General features: G+C 49.2%; 1 protein-coding gene across 2 annotated transcripts in view; it reads left to right on the top strand.

The window, feature by feature from the left end:
- Positions 1–15,976, top strand: part of Olfml2b (olfactomedin like 2B) — a 37,054-nt gene extending 21,078 nt beyond the window's left edge. The window contains exons 5-8 of one of the 2 annotated variants that reach the window (XM_027417061.2): positions 749–974; positions 2,609–3,130; positions 14,239–14,415; positions 14,886–15,976. In XM_027417061.2, coding sequence (XP_027272862.1) covers positions 749–974; positions 2,609–3,130; positions 14,239–14,415; positions 14,886–15,487 — 1,527 coding nt within the window. In that variant the 3' untranslated portion in view covers positions 15,488–15,976. Of the gene's footprint in view, positions 1–742; positions 975–2,608; positions 3,131–14,238; positions 14,416–14,885 lie in introns of both variants that reach the window. The other variant, XM_027417060.2, reaches the window with a different exon arrangement.
- Positions 15,977–16,430: the final 454 nt, after the last annotated feature.

Raw genomic sequence — 16,430 nt, 5'->3', positions numbered from 1 at the left:
GTTCTTGGAGTCACCCAGACTCCAGGCTGCCTACCTTAAGGCTTCATGTGACTCAATAAAATCAAATGCCAGTCATAAATGTAGGTGGTTCCTTGGGGTTTGTTATGATTCAGAACTTTAATAAATATTAAGGAACATCTGTCTGGGGGAGTGAGAGCATGAGATGGCTTCTACTCTTTCAGATTCTCAGTCTATAGAAGCAGCAGCTTCCCTAAGTGGGTGCCCATGGAAAGCATCTGAGGGAAGCCTTGTCATGGAAGTTCAATCTCACATCCCTTGGGAATTGAGTCTATGACTCAAAAATGCTACCTTTAACATTCGAGAAGGCTTCTAGGCTGGCTTCAGACTCACAGAGATCCACCTACCTCTGCCTCCAAGGTGCTAGAATTAAAGGTGTGCATTACCACACCAGGCCTGTGCCTTAGTTTCTTAATCTGTAAATGGGCATGATAAAAGTAGGCCCAATTCTTTGTTTGATTTTTCAAGACAGGGTTTCTCAGTAGCCCTGGCTGTCTTGGAACTTGCTCTATACACGAGACTGTCCTCTGTACTCCACCACTGCCAGGCAGGCCTGATTCTTAAGGTCTAAAGCAGGGATCCCCTGGCTGACATATTTAAACACTCACCAAGCACTCTTAGGAAGAGCTGCTGTATTTGATGTGGCCTCTGTCCCAGCATTGTCCATCCTGCCCCATCTCTCTGACCAGAGAGTGACTGGGCCTTCCATTTTGTCCCCTCGGAGGAACAGTATGAAGAGCGGTTTCTGCAGGAGGAAACTGTGTCACAGCAGATCAACTCCATTGAACTCCTGAGGACACAGCCACTGGTCCCACCTGCAGCGATGAAGCCACAGCAGCCCTTGCAGAGACGGGTGTACCTGAGAGGTCGGGTGGCCTCCAAGCCCACTGTCATCAGGGGAATTACCTACTATAAAGCCAAGATCTCTGAGGAGGAAAATGACATTGAAGAACAGCGTGAGTCCGGGCCGGTGGGACAGACCCAGAGGCAGGGCAAGGAGGAAATGGCCATTTGGCTCTTGTACAGATGGGGTTCCACACCCCACCATAGTGCAGCATTGTAGTCATCTAAATGTTTGCTGAGAAGCCTTGGGTGGGTCACTTAGGCTCTCTGGGTTTTAGAAGACCAGGGCAAAGGACAGATGTGCTGGGGAGACTTCTGCATCCTCTTATCCATCCTGTTTGGAGTTGGATAAACCAAGACCTGGGCAGAATGACTTCCTTGGAGACACTTGGTAGGCTCTGCCATCTGCTCCTCTCCAGGGTCCTCGAGCTTGCAGAGTCTCCAGTACCTTTCCCTATAGACATTTAACCTTCCTGCCTTTTCACAAATAGATGAGCCCGTTTCTGTGTCCCTCTGTGTCTCCTGTCATCTTTTCTCCTGGCCCTAAGCTCCCAAGAAGCCACACCACCCCCTCCCTGAGGCAGCTCTTTCCCTCCACTGGTGTCAGGAAACAGCCTTCCAAGTGGTCTTCCCACTCCAGCTTGTTCTGTCATCTGATGCTTATTCTCAACACGCAGCTGCGGAGTCATCTCATCCGCTTTGGCAGTGTCTTCCGGTACTGACTGTGGGAGCTCTCTCTATATCCCACTCTCTCTATCCCACCAGGCAGGGTGTTTTCTCCCTGCCTGCCACTTGCACTTTCACTTACCTCCTGGTGTTCTTGATGAACATTTGAAACCTAACTTTCTGGCTCTTTCTTTTGCACCTAGAACACTTGTCTGCTCTAATGGATCTTTACTTCCCAGGTTTTTTTCTGCTCAGGATCTTTCCGCTTCATCCGTTTCACTCAGAATAAAACCTGAATTCTCTACAGAGACACCAAGCTGCCAATGACCCAAACTCCTGGTTTCCTCTGACCTTACCTCCCGCTCATCCCTCTCCTATGTCCACACTGGTTACCCCAAAGCTCCTCAGCCTCTGCAGGCTTGTTCAGGCCCCAGGGTTTCTCATTACTGTCTTTTCTGCCTGGAATCCTCCTGTTGCCCACCTCCATGTTGCTTGGCTGACTGTTACCTTCTCCAGGATTGTGGCCTACCCATCTCATCTGGTCACTCTATTCATTCCTGCAAGGTTTTATTCTTTTTCTTTTCTTTCTTTCTTCCTTTAAAATTATTTTTAGATATTGTGGCCTCCAACTTGCTATGTAACCCAGGCTATCCTTGAACTCACAATCCTCCTAACATACTTTCCCAAGTGCTAGCATTGCAGGTGTGAGTTGCCCAGGCTCATAGTCCATGACCGCCCCCTCCCCCACCATGATGGCTGCGATAAGGATAGCAGCAATTTGTTCAAAGATTCCCAAGGAAAGAACTGTTCTTCTACCCATGTTCCTGTCCATCTTCTGAGTCCCCAGCTAGAAGGGCTTGGGATGGACTGCAGTTAGAGGGTATGTATAACATGCACAAGGCCTGGGTTCACCCTCCAAAAAGAAAATAAAAGTGGTAAGGTAAAATCCTGGTTGCACTCCATCTCCAAGCTCACTGCCATGTTGCAGCAAGGAACCTCATTCACTGCCAGCTGCCACCCATTCTTGGCCAGATTGTTCCTCGCCCCATTGCCACAACTAAGCCTTGTGTTTGATCCACAGATGATGAACTTTTCAGTGGTGACAATGGAGTGGACTTGTTGATTGAAGATCAGCTCCTGAGACACGAAGACCTATTGACAAGTGCTACCCGGAGGCCAGCTACCACTCGCCATGGTGCTGCTGTAACAACTGATGCAAGTGTCCAGGCTATATCCTTGTCCTCAGCCCAGGCCTCTACCTCAACAGCCAGCATTGTTGGCCCCGACTCTCAGGCCTCAACTGGACAGCTCTTGGCAACCACGCAAAGTACCACAGAGTTTCCAGAACCTACAGGGGCAATGCCTTCTACTCAAGTCCCACCCACCACGGTGGCCCACACGGCCATCCAGCCACCTCCAGCCTCCGTTGCTCCAGCAATTGTTCCTGAGGACATATTTGTGGAAGCTCCACACTTGGTCCCAGTGTTGCCTGACACAGCTGGAACAGACATGCCAGAGGAAGAGGGGACTGCAGGGCAGGAAGCAACCTCTGCTGGCCCCATCCTGAGCCCCGAAGAAGAAGATGACATCCGGAATGTCATAGGTGAGTTTTTTCCCCCTGGACTGGAGCTCCTCTGGTCAGTTGGGTAGAGCATGGGGACTGGGAAACTAGGCCTTGAGCTGAGGTGGAGCACTGGGCCTGCATGAACAGAGCTCTGGGTCTCACTCTCAGCTCTGGCAAAGCAACAGGAGAAAAGCCAGTGGGGTATGCTTCTGACCAGCAGTTTTCACATGCAGCAGCCTGGCCAACCTTTTAATGCAACATAACATTGTCATCTATAGAATTAACATTGGAGAACTATACTGTAGAGTTACAAAGAAACAAAACAAAACAATTTTGTATTGGATTGCAATTGTGCCCATCTTCATCCAAGGGCTGCTGTTCAGATATTTCTGAAGTGTTTATGGGTCTAAGTGTGTCAACGACAAGAATAGCAATCTCTTCCCTCAAATACATACAAATGCATAAAATGAAGATCTCACTGCCATGGATGAGTTTTCCAAACATCAATTCATCCAGTGAGTTTGTGATGGAGACTGAAGTGTCCATCAGCACCCAAATAAAGTTTACTACAGTGAGGTTACCAGGCCATGAACCAGCAGAGGATCCCCACTGGGGATGGCAGAGTCATAGCAAGGTAGGGCCAGGTATTTTGGTTAGCTTATGTCAACTTGACATAAGCTAGAGTCATTTGAGAAGACAGAATCCCAATTGAGAAAAATACCTCCATAATATTGGCTTATAGGTAAGTTTCTCAGGCATTTTCTTGATTAATGATTGATGTACGAGGGCCCAACTCACTGTGCGTGATGCCACCTCTGGGCAGGTGGTCCTGGGTTATGTAAAAAAGCAGGCTGAGCAAGCCATCATCAGTAAACCAGTAAGCAGCACTGCTTCATGGCCTCTGCATCAGCTCCTGCCCCCACATTCCTGCCTTGAGTTCCTGCCTTGACTTCCCTAATGATGAACCAAATAAACCCTTTTCTCCTTGAGTTGCTTTTGGTCATGATATTTTATCCCAGTGATAGAAACCTTAGCTAAGACACCAGGGAATAAGTAATACCATAGACCATAGTGTAGAATTTAATGAGCCCAGCACTGGGGCACAGGGATGCTAGGGTATCATTGACAAATACTCTGACAGAACTAGAAGCAGGGTGCTGTGCTGGCTGCTGGGAAGGCTGGCGAGAATTTTTAAAGGAAGTTGTCATTTGAGTTGAGTTTTAAAGGATGAAAAAGAATGTTGTATGAAAACAGAAAAAGAAGGACTTCTGACTGGCTGGTCCATGGTGCAAGGTACATTCTAGAAGCATGGCAAAAACAGGCCTTCAGTCTCAGCTCCAAGGCCACAGAAGACTCTACAAATAAGGAAAGGGGAACAGGGGTTGGTATGGCAAATAGAAGTAGTTACAGGAGTAGCTGACTACCTGGGTGTGGTGGTATGAATTTGAAATTCCAGGACTCAGCAGGCCAAGAGAGGAGGAGCTCCAGTTTGAAGCCAACTTGGGATATATAAAAAAAATCCTAAACTAACAGTTTATTAAGTCAGCATTCATTAAGAGTGACTAAAAGCTGTTAAGTGGCAGGTCTATCAAATATTTGGGAAATCCATTTGTTTTGGCAGAGGGCGAGGTCCGTCTCATTGCCATCACTGCCTTCCCCTCAGCCTCCATCCCTGTAGTTACCTTGTCCCCAGTCCCTCTCCAACATACAGTGCTAGTTCCCGGTGGCACAGGGAGCACCCACTGAAGGACACACATCTGGGTACTGTACCTTCTTTCCTGTCCCTGCCACTGGCAGCAGAGGGACCTTGGCAAAGCCCTACCTTTCTTTGAGTCTCAACTGAAGTTAGAATTTGCTGAGTGTCTTTTCTTCCACTGTGTTCTGTGGTTTTTCTGCAGGAAGTTGCTATAGTAAGGCATGCTAATTGGAGGTGGGGGGGAGTCTCAGAAAAATGACAGGGTAGGAGCAGGGGACAGGTAGTGTCTTAGTTACTTTTCTTTTGCTGTGGCAAAACACCATGACCATGGCAACTTGTAAAAGAAAGCATTTAATTGGGCTTATGGTTTCAAAGGGTTAGAGTCCGTGATGGTGACGTGCATGGTGGCAAGAACAAATGAAACCTCACATCTCCATGTTCAAACAGGAGGCAGAGAAAGAAGGAACATTGGAAATGCCAAAGAGGTTTTGAAATCTCAAGGCCTGTTCTAGTGACACACCTCCTCCAACAAGGCCACACCTCCTAATCCTTCCCAAACAGTTCTACCAACTGGGGATGAAGTATTCAAACATAATAGCCTATGAGGGCCATTCTTACTCAAACTGTCACAGACAGTAAGATTCCCCAGGTTAGGATCTCAGGGCAGAATCTCAGGCAGGTTCACCTAGAGGAAACTCAGCAAGAAGGCAGCTCTTGGGTGGCAGACGCAGTGCTGGAGAAAGAGAAAGTAAGTGTGTGTGTGTGTGTGTGTGTGTGTGTGTGTGCTTTCATGTGCATATGGGTGTGTGTACACACATATGTGTCAGGCTTAAGTTGACACCAGGTATCTTCCTTGATAGCACTCCACTCTATTTATTGAGGTGGGGTCTCTTCTTGAACCTAGAGCTTGCTGAGGCAGGCTTGCCTAGCTAGCCAGCTTGCTCCTGGAATCCACTGTCTCTGCCCCCACCCCGAATGCTAGGACTACAGGCACCCCCCACACTAACCTGACTGTAAGTGGGTTCTGGGGACCTGAACCCCAATCCTCATACTTGAGCCAAAGTGTTTTTTCTCCCAACCACCTCTTCAACCTTTCCTTTCTCTCCTCCCCTTTCCCATCCTCTTCTTTCCATCCCTCCCCTCCTTACTCTTCTCATCCTTTCCCTCCTCCCCCCTCACCCCTTCCTCTCCTTTCTCCCCCTCTGCCCTTCCACCTCTCTTCTTTTTCTTCCATAGGTTGCAAGAGCCAAAGGCTTGTTCCCCAATGTATGGATATGAGGGCCACCCTGAAACCACAGCCCTAAGACCCAGCACCTGTCCAGCTCCCTTAGCCCCAAACTCTACCCTCTACCCAGCCTTGGGTGAGAGAGGAAGTTCCTTTAGCTGTTTCACTCTCTGTCCCCACTGCTCTGTGCCAGCAGCTGAGAAACTCACAATGAAGGTAGCCTGCAGATGAGGTCCACATACCTTTGGTCCTAAGGCTACTGGGTTTGAGCCTGGGGGCCTCTGCTCTCATAGACAAGCTAGGCAAAAGTGGAGTCCCCCACTGTCTCCAGCCTGGGTCCCACCCCCAAGTCTCTCCTACCTGCCTTCCCAGGTTTTTCCACCAAGGGACCTTTAAACCAGTGTAACTGCCAACAGGTACTTATCTGGACTTCTCAACTTTTGGCCCTCTTAGTCCAGCTGGTGTGCTGAGAATCCCTGTGTTCTGACCTCCATTTGCCTGATGACAGGAGGTGGATACTGGGGACACGTTCTCCTGCTGCTCAATATTCTGTTTGCCTGGACTGAGTCTTGAAGACCTTGGCAGGGGTTATTGTTCCAAAGGCACTGGGGTTCCTATCTCTTCTATCTATCCAGAAAAAAAAAACTTGGACAGTGACAGATGCATTGTTTTGTTCCAATGCCAAAGATAGAACAATGGAGTGATCCAGGGAAGAAATTATTTTTCCCTTTATTTTTTGATAGTTTCACATACATGAATTGTGGTTATATTCACCCTCCTTTATTCCCCCCCCCCCCGTTATCCCCTCCTTCCTCTCTCAAGCCCTTCTTCTTGAATAGTCCCCCTCCCGCAAGGATCAACAGTCAACAGCTCTTCAGGAAAAGGCGGGGTACCTCCTCTCTCCATGTTGGGCTGCACCCATAGAGGCTGTGTGGTCACAGTGGCCCCGGGCCCTGTCCTATCTGGATGGCACTGTTTTGTGGCAGTCCTCTCCATCCTCAGGCTCTTAAATTCCTTCTGCTCTTTGGGTAATCATTTCTAGCCATCCCTTGCTGTCAAGTGTCTCTCACTGGCTGCTGTTAGCATGGGTAACTCTGCAGATGCCAGACTTTCTGTGCCTGGCTAAGCAAGAACACGATGTACTGATGTGCTGACATCTCCCAGTCATCAGCTAAATAAATACAAGTCATTTGCCCGAAACAGGTACAGGCCACTGCTTGCTGTTTGTTTGGGTTTGTTTGGGGGTGGAGGTGGTGGTGGGTGGTGGTGATGGCAGTTTTGTTTGTTTGTTTTTTTGCACAGTTTAAGATGTGGTTTGTTTTTTTTTCTCTTTTCTTTCCCTGAAAACAAACCAAAACAAAGCACAAACGATTTTTTCCTCCAATTCACAATCTTTCTGCCCTTCTCAGCTTCCCAATTGCTAAGATTATAAGCATGGGCTGCCATGTGCCTTTTGTTTAGATTTGTTTTGTTTTTGAGACAGGGTTTCTCTACATAGCCCTGGCTGTCCTGAAATTCACTATGTCACCCAGGCTGGACTTGAACTCATGAAGGTCTTCCAGCCTCTGCCTCCCAAGTTCTGGGAATAAGGGCGTGCACCACCAAGACTGACCTTACCATGTGGTTTTAAAGGCAGTGCATCGGATTGGTCCTCCTGACACTCTGGAGTTTTGGAATTATATGAGTGCATCACTACACCCAGGGTTTATGTAATTCCCAGGATAGACCCCAGGGCTTCATGCTTATGAGCTACATTCCCATCCTCTAAAAGGAATATCTTATCCCAGGTTTCTAGACCGGGTTTTGTGATGGCCTAAGATAGCAAGCACTGTCCTCGAGGAAGCTTTAAATCCTCAGGAAATTTTCTTACACAAGTAAACGGGATTGCTTTTTACTGGACCCTATAGTATAGCTCTGAGACAGGGAGAGGAGAGATCCTGGTAATGTCAAGTGGCAGCTTGGGCTCAAGAGAGACTGAGGACCCAGGAACCCAATGCCTCTGATCAGCAGCCCTAGTTGCCGTGGAGAACTAGAGTGCTTGCGTTAAATGGCCACAGCTCTGCAGATTCCTAGGCGTTATCAGTGCCAAGTCCTGATGGGATTTTTAGAAGGGGCCAGTTAGGGGCAGTGGTGGAGGAGAGAAGGACACAAAGAACAGTAAGCTTATGACACCACCAGTATGCATGTGTCTCATATTCGAATCTATCATGGTCTGTAAAGAATGTCTCCCCCACAGAGAACACAGCCTGAGAAAACCCATGGCTTGGCCAACCACTCTGGCAGTGGTATGAGGGGCCAGGCCTGCCTGCCTTGGGTCAGGGAGAAGGATGCAGACGTGATCTTCCCACAGCCTCTGTGGCCCCAAGACTCTTCCTACAGGACAGACAACTGCCTACCCACAGGCTGTGGGCAAAAGTCAGGAGGATAAGTCCTCTTGCACTTTAGGCTACACCCCTCAGTGCCAGTCCATGGGGATCCAGACAGAGCGAGGCATGATCACTCTCTCAATGGGGGTGACCAAGGGAGGAGGACAGCAGCCAGGGTGACAGGGTAACTCTGTCTAGAGCCAGGCTTGTCAGGGGAGGCTTCCGGCACACACTGGTCTGGGATAAATTGTTGCGCATCCATATTAGTTATCTTTCTGTTGCTGTGATAAGACACTGTGATCAAAAGCAATGTGGACACTGTGATCAAAAGCAACGTAAAGACGAAAGAGTGTGTTTTGGCTTACGGTTCCAGAGGGCTAGAATCCATAATGACCAGGCAGACACGGCAGTAGGCAGCAGGAGCAGGAGCTTCCTGGTCACATTTTCTTTCCATACACAGGAAACAGAGAGACCTAACAGAAAGTGAAGCAATTCTCAAAGCATGCTGCCAGTGAGTGGCATTCTTCTTCCAGAAACTCTGAACCTCCTAAAGGTTCCATAACTCCCCTTAACAATACATGTGCCTCTGGGGGGTATTTTTCACTCAAATCACCACACCTTAAGGATTTCAAAAATAGCAGCTTCAGAACATTAACATGGAACAAACCCTCTGAGCAAGGGCCCTATGTTACTATACAAGCCAAAGGTTCATCAGGCCATCTCTGGGTATCTCCCCATGAGGCTACCTGGTACAGACAGATAGAAATGGGTAGGAGACCTCAGGCTGGCAACCTTAGGGCTGAGTTCACTCTGTGATGTGTTTTTGTATGTGTGTTCTTAACGTTTGAATGAGTCAGCTGTTGCTCCGTTCCCCAATCTCTGTGGCAGATTGTCACAGAGATTGTCACATACGCAGCCTGGCAGGCTCATCTTAGTGTCCACTTGCCTCCTAGAAACAGTTGAGTCAACACTTCTGAATAGAGAGAGATGGTAAGAAATAAGAATGGCTGCAGGTGTTGGTGGCACACAACTTCAATCCCAGCACTTGGGAGGCAGAGGCAGGTGGATCCATGTGAGTTCAAGGCCAGCCTGATCTACAGATTGAGTTCCAGGATAGCCAGGGCTACACAGAGAAACCCTGTCTCAAAAAAAAGAAAAGAAAAGAAAAGAAAAAAAGAAAGAGAAAGAAAGAAAGAAAGAAAGAAAGAAAGAAAGAAAGAAAGAAAGAAAGAAGTAATAAGAATGGCAATGCTAGAGGACTTGGGGCTTCATCTGAGTTAGAGACGGCAAGTTACTAAAGCCTTAAGTGGATGTGTGTCGTGGGAAAGCAGCCCTTGTGGTCCTGAGTGGGCAGGCAGCAAGGAGACAGAGGCAAGCAGCAAGAGAACTGGTGTCACTTGCGTGAGCCAGGCCAGGGAGAGGAGAGATGATGGATGCAGCTCAGACCACTGGAAGAAGCGTGGGAGGGGAGGTCAGGCTTGCCCCAGCTTCTGGCTTGGTTAATGGGTATCATGTCAGGAAGTACAGTGGAGTAGGATGTGAATGGGGACGAGTGAGTGCCCTTGTTAATAACCAGGTGTGAGGAGGCAGATGGACACCCAGGGACAAACGGCAAGTAGGCCACTGGATGCGCCATGCTGGAGAACCAGACTGGGCTGGTAGCAAATGGAGCGTCTGGGAGGGGAATGAGGTCTGCGAAGTCACATATGGGGATGGGGTGGGAACTGTGGCACAGTGGTCTGTGGCACCTCCTGAGATGGGCGGGGGCGCTACAGATGGCCTCAGTGTCTGACCCAAAGGGAGGCTTGGCTAGAATAGGAGGACGACAACATCCCTGAGAGGTAAAGGCAAGCAAGCGTGTAAGGCAGTAAGTCGTGAGAGGCCCAAAGTATGTAGGCACAGTACATACTCCCTGTGGAACACCCCACAGGGAGTACCTCACAGAAGTATGAGTGGGGCAGGGGACATAGTTTGCTGCTGGGATCATCTAAGATATGACATGCAAGCAAGTGCATATACTGAAGGCGGAAGGTCCTTCCCTGCAGACCCTGATATGCTTTGTAGTAAGGGCTGTCTGCCTTGAAGGACTGTCGATGAGATAGATGAGCAAGAGGTTTAGAACACAAAGAAGTGGTCAGTGAATGTTAGCGTCTGCCACCGTCCTCCATGATAGCCCTGCTCCCCGGAGACCAAGAGCGGCACAGAAAGAGCTCTCCTCCCCGAGGGTCCATGAACCACCTGCTATGTCTTCCTTCTTGCCAAGGCTGATGGTCTGTGCCCATGGGTGGGAGCCTTGAAACTATATTAGTGACTTGCTTCATTGCTGTCACCAAATACCTGACAAGAAGCAAACTTAAGGAAAGAAGGACTTATTTTGGCTCACATTTGAGGGTGCTGCCCATCACGAGGAGGTGGGGAGGAGCAATGATGGCCGCATCTTGGGACAGCTGATCACTTTGTATCTACAGTCGGGAAGCAGAAGGTGATAGATACTGGTGTTTAGCTTGCTTCCCCCTTTTTATTTGGCTCAGGACCCCAGCCCATGGAATGATGCTCATCCCATAATCCCTCACAGGCTTGCCCAAGTCTTGTCCCTTCCCATGATTATACGGATTCCTTCAAACTGGCCATATTAGCCATCACAAGAACGTCCTAGACTCTGAACATGGTGATATGTCCAGGTCTTGTGGTCTTCTAACTCCTCTGGATCCTGTTTTCAAATGTTCTGAAGCCACACACGTCAGTCCCACCTTCCTGTATGGACTCATCCATTCTGTAGGGTTTTCTGCACCTCAGTGACCTAGGGAAATTTGTCCTGGAGACCCAGGTATCACCACTGCACCACTGCAGACTGGGACTCCTCTCTTCCTGTAGAAGCAGGGACACCTCCCTTGCTCCAGAAACTGACCTCATCTATATCCATTCCCACTCTGCCAAACTGCAATAAGCCTACTGGCTAAAAACAATAGACACTTATTCTCTAAGCAGCTCTGTAGGCTAGAAGTCTCAAATTAGTTTTATAGGACTAAATCCTTGGTGTCAGAAGTCATGTTCCTTCCAGAGACTCCAGGGGAGAACCCAGGCCTTGTTTTTCCAGAGTCCAGTCGCTGCCAGCATTCCGTGGCCTGTGGCCACGCCAGTCCAGTCTTTGCTTTCATCATCACACTGCCTACTCCTCTTCTGTAGCCCATTTCCCTGCCTCACTGGTATGTGAACAGTTGTGGTGAAATCTAGAACCCACTTAGATAATCCCTGATAATCTCAAGATTCTTGACTCAGTTATACAAGGTCTTTTTTGCCATGGAAAAGACTTTTTTGCCATTGTGTCACTTTTATGAGTCCGAAGGGTTAGAGCCTGGATGTCTCCTAGGGCCTGTCTTGGTTTATGTTTTCTGTTGCTGTGATAAATTAACAAAGGCAACTTAATGGTAAGGGGTTTATTCCAGCTTAGAGTCCAAGGTACCTTTTAGGGAGGAGAAATCAAGGCAGCAAGATCCCAAAGCAGCTGGCCATGACACATCCACAATCAGGAAGCAGAGAGTAATGTCTGCCTGGTGCTGCACTACCCGCTGGGGGCAGGGCATCCCACTCCAACACAATCGAGACCACCCCCCTTCAGCATGCCCAGAGGCTTGTCTCCCAAGTGATTCCATACTCTGTCAAGGTGACAGTTAACACAGCCACAGGGAAATCACTCAGCCTGCCTTCTCTTGTCAGGGTGGAATCTCCAGGTGCTTTTACTGTGTACTGTGAAGAAGTTAAGGCTTTATGCCATTATGGGGCCAACACAGACACTGGAGTTAGTGGCAGGGCCAAAATGGAGGCCAGGCCATTGGCTCCAAGCCCAGGCCTATTGACAGTTCTGCACTAAGTCCCTGCCACTGAACACCTCAGGGCTGAGATGGGACCCTGTAAATGTTTGGTTATCCCCCCAAAATAAACAATTCATCTTGGCTTCTAGAGCAATTGGTGACTTAAAGTGTAGTGAGAAACGGGCCTGGCCAGGGCAACTGTGACAGAAACATTTTCTCTCACGTGGCATTTGTGGGGCTCCAGGGCATGGCTGGCAGGGAATTGGCAGGACAGAGGTACGAGAAAGTAGGCTGCCTGGGGATGGCACGAGAGGGCTCACCTCAGTGAGGGGGAGTGTGGCTTCTCCACTGGCAGTCACGGTCCCGCTCAGCGCCAGGAAATGAGATATTTTCCATCCGACTGCTGCCAGGCTCGGCTGGAGACTTCTGTTTTATTGTCTTGAACAAATGAGCTCAGACCAGAGCGAATGAGGCTGGTGGGTGGTTTCTGTTGTTTGTCAAATGGAGACAGCATCTCTCCCGACTCTGTCAGAGTTGAACCCATAAACCCCACTCTGAGCTGCCTAAAGCCAGCCATCTGCACCTAACTGTAAGGCCTGCCTGGAAAACGCTGCTCAACCCAGTTCTACCCGATCTCTGCCCCAAAGCTAGGGCCAAGGCACCACTGTCCTTTCCTGCCCTGCTAGCTATGGGCCTTGCATTCCTCCTGCCTCAGATCACTGGAACACAGATTTCATGCAACAGCCTAGAATACATTGGACAGGGGGTCACCTGGAATGTAGAGAACCCTGAATCCAAACTATAGGCCTATCTTATTTTTGTCCAAGTGTCAAGAACCAATCATTCTCATCACTATTGTTCACTAGGACCACTGGTCTAGATGACAGGTAGGACGGTGTCTGTTGATGCCCATGGTTAGGGGGCCCTCATGAATCTGTTTCCTCTTTCACCGGAACCCGCTAATACAGGGGTGGAAGAGTGAATACCCTGGTAGTTACATGGGTTCAGTATCATTCAAGCCCATGTTCCATAATGTCACATATCCAGCATTTCATGTTTTCAATTTAGAGTCCTACATAGTTCTAGTGGCCTGTGAAGGCCATTCCTGGGGAGTGAGCAATTGCAAAGAGCCACTTGGAGGAGTACTGCTGGATTCCTACTCCACTGAGGAAGACTGGAACTTGGAACTTTAAAGGAGGGTCCCACAAATAAAGCTGCTGGGTACCCTGTCCCTCCAGCAACCCTGCAGAATTCCAGACAGCCTTTCCTTGGTGGGGACATAGATCATGGACTTGATACAGCCCCCTAGGGACATGAATGCCCACCATGTAGTTGGAGCCCGCCCAGGATGGTGAGATGCCGGTCTGTGCTCCTGGCTATGCCTGTCTGAGTTCTTTCTGCTCATATTTCTCTCTGTTCCCAGTCCCTACGCCCGAGTATCAGACCATCTGCTGGTGCCTGTGGTGTGCCAGATACTTTGTGTTCTGAATTCTGAGAACACAGGAAGAGCCACAGCCCTTACTCCTTTGGTGCCTATGCTCTTGTTGGGGTGGAGAGAGGAGAGAGATACGGGCATGGTGGAGAAGGCACTTACTGGCCTGGTGACTAGCCCAGTGATAGAGTGCTTGCCTAGCATGCATGAAGCCATGCATTCAGTCCCCACTAACTAAAACACGCACACTCACACAGGCATATCCTGTAATCAAGGTATGTTTGTGATACTGTGTTAGCAGGGCTCAACAGAACAGGGCAGATGGCTTTCTGGGAGATGGAATGGTACTCAAAAATGACTATGTGTCTTTGCCTGTTATAGAATAGGATCAAAGAGACAGAGGCAGGGTAGCATCACAGTGGCCCACAGTGATGGCTGTGGGTAGCTTTGTGGGAGTAGAATGCAGACTATATAGTGGGAGCATCGTCAGATGATACTGGGATGCCTGGTTCCACAGGACTGCCAAGAGTTCATCCAAAAGGGCCAACAGAACTTAAGGACTAGGGTATTATTAGACTGTTTCAATCCTTCTATGTATGCATCTCTTCTCCATTAGGAAGGTGCAAGGACACCCTCTCCACAATCACGGGGCCCACCACCCAGAACACATATGGACGGAATGAAGGGGCCTGGATGAAGGACCCCTTAGCCAAGGACGACCGGATTTATGTAACCAACTATTACTACGGCAACACACTGGTAGAGTTCCGAAATCTGGAGAACTTCAAACAAGGTTTGTGGCTCAGCTCTGATGTGGAGGTACCCTCCCAGCCTCATTGCCCCTCTTCTGATCATGGCATAGTGAGGATACATGAGAAGCAGGACATCCTCTATGGACTGCAAAGGGGCATTTCCTGGAAGGGTAGTCACATCTTTGACTAGCTCTCCCCCTCGGTGCCCTCTTGGCTCTGTCTGAGCCAGGCTAGAAAATATCCTCTCTTCACCTTGACCCTCAGCAGTTTACAAATCTCAGTCAGGTAGATGAGTGGGGAACCCTTGGAACGCTCAGCAAGGCAGGTGGGATTGCTGCTGCAGTGTGACAGCCGGGGATGCTGGGTGGGTGAAAGTAGTAAGTGACCCTCAGTTCAGCACTAGTAAGTGGTAGTTCCAAGACACAAGCCCAGGTGTGCAGACCCTAGTCCAAAGCTAGTTCCATCCCAGGCACCACTTGCCCTGATGTTTCTCACCTTCTGGTCAACACAGGTCGCTGGAGCAACTCCTACAAGCTTCCGTACAGCTGGATTGGCACCGGTCACGTGGTGTACAATGGCGCCTTCTACTACAACCGGGCCTTCACCCGAAACATCATCAAGTATGATCTGAAACAGCGCTATGTAGCTGCCTGGGCCATGCTCCATGACGTGGCCTATGAGGAGGCCACACCCTGGCGGTGGCAGGGCCACTCAGATGTGGACTTTGCTGTGGATGAGAATGGCCTGTGGCTCATCTACCCAGCTCTGGATGACGAGGGCTTCAGCCAGGAGGTTATTGTCCTGAGCAAGCTCAATGCTGTGGACCTGAGCACACAGAAGGAGACCACATGGCGCACTGGGCTCCGGAGGAATTTCTATGGCAACTGCTTTGTCATCTGCGGGGTGCTCTATGCTGTGGACAGCTATAACCAGCGCAACGCCAATATCTCCTATGCCTTTGACACCCACACCAACACACAGATTGTCCCCAGGCTTCTTTTCGAGAATGAGTATTCCTACACCACCCAGATAGACTACAACCCCAAGGACCGCCTCCTCTATGCCTGGGACAATGGCCACCAGGTCACCTACCATGTCATCTTTGCCTACTGACACACATGACCCCACAAAGAGGAGCGCCGAGGGGCCGCTAGCACCTTGTGTGTGTCTGTCTGTGTGCATGTCTGTGTGTGAGAGTGGTGTAGGTGGGTGTGTGTTGTTTTAAAATATATATTATTTTGTATAATATTACAAATGATAAATGACAGTTTGGGTCTATTTTTTTTATACGGATTGTAGATCAATCCATACATGTATGTGCTGGTCTCATCCTCCACAGTTTTTATTTTTGTGCAAATGAGCTTCTCCTTTTGACCAGTAACCTACCTTCCTTCCTTTGAGCGCTCACCTCCAGCTCCTGAGCACATGGTTGAAGAGTTTCCTCCTCGGGGTCTTGCAGCCAGACTGCCAGGAGCAGGAGTGAAGGCTTCAAGAAAGAAGTGTTAAGTGGCAGCAAATTTTTTGTGTATTAGAGAAGTTCTTAAAACTCAGAAAAAAAATGCTTTTTTTTTTTTTTTAAATAAAGGAGAAGTTTTAAAATCCTTTCCCAGGTCATTTTTGTTTAGCAGGGATGTATTAAACTAGGAATTAAACCCTTGCTTCTGAAGGAGGCTGGGTCTGGTGTTCCATGGAAACATTCTTACCACTTGGCCTGCTGATACACACCTGAAATCCCAGGAAGACTGCAAGTTCAAGGCCACATGAGCTACAGCAGAGTGAATTCCAGATCTGCTTAGGCAGCTTACCAAGGTTCTGTCTGGGGGTGGGGGTGGGGGGCAGAGTATTCTATTGCCAAACTGGCCTAGTTGAGGTACAAGACACTCCCTCTCCTGTCCTTGGCTCAGTGGTGTCTCCTCTCCTCTCCTCTCCTCTCCTCTCCTCTCCTCTCCTCTCCTCTCCTCTCCTCTCCTCTCCTCCTCTCCTCTCTCCTCTCTCTCCCCCTCCCCTCCCCTCCCCCTCCCCTCCCCTCCCCTCCCCCCCTCCCCTCCCTCCCTCT

Source organism: Cricetulus griseus, chromosome 5 (assembly GCF_003668045.3).
Source record: "Cricetulus griseus strain 17A/GY chromosome 5, alternate assembly CriGri-PICRH-1.0, whole genome shotgun sequence".
Lineage (NCBI taxonomy): Eukaryota > Metazoa > Chordata > Mammalia > Rodentia > Cricetidae > Cricetulus > Cricetulus griseus.
The sequence above is the reverse complement of the archived record's forward strand: the minus strand, read 5'-3'. Positions and strand labels throughout refer to the sequence as shown.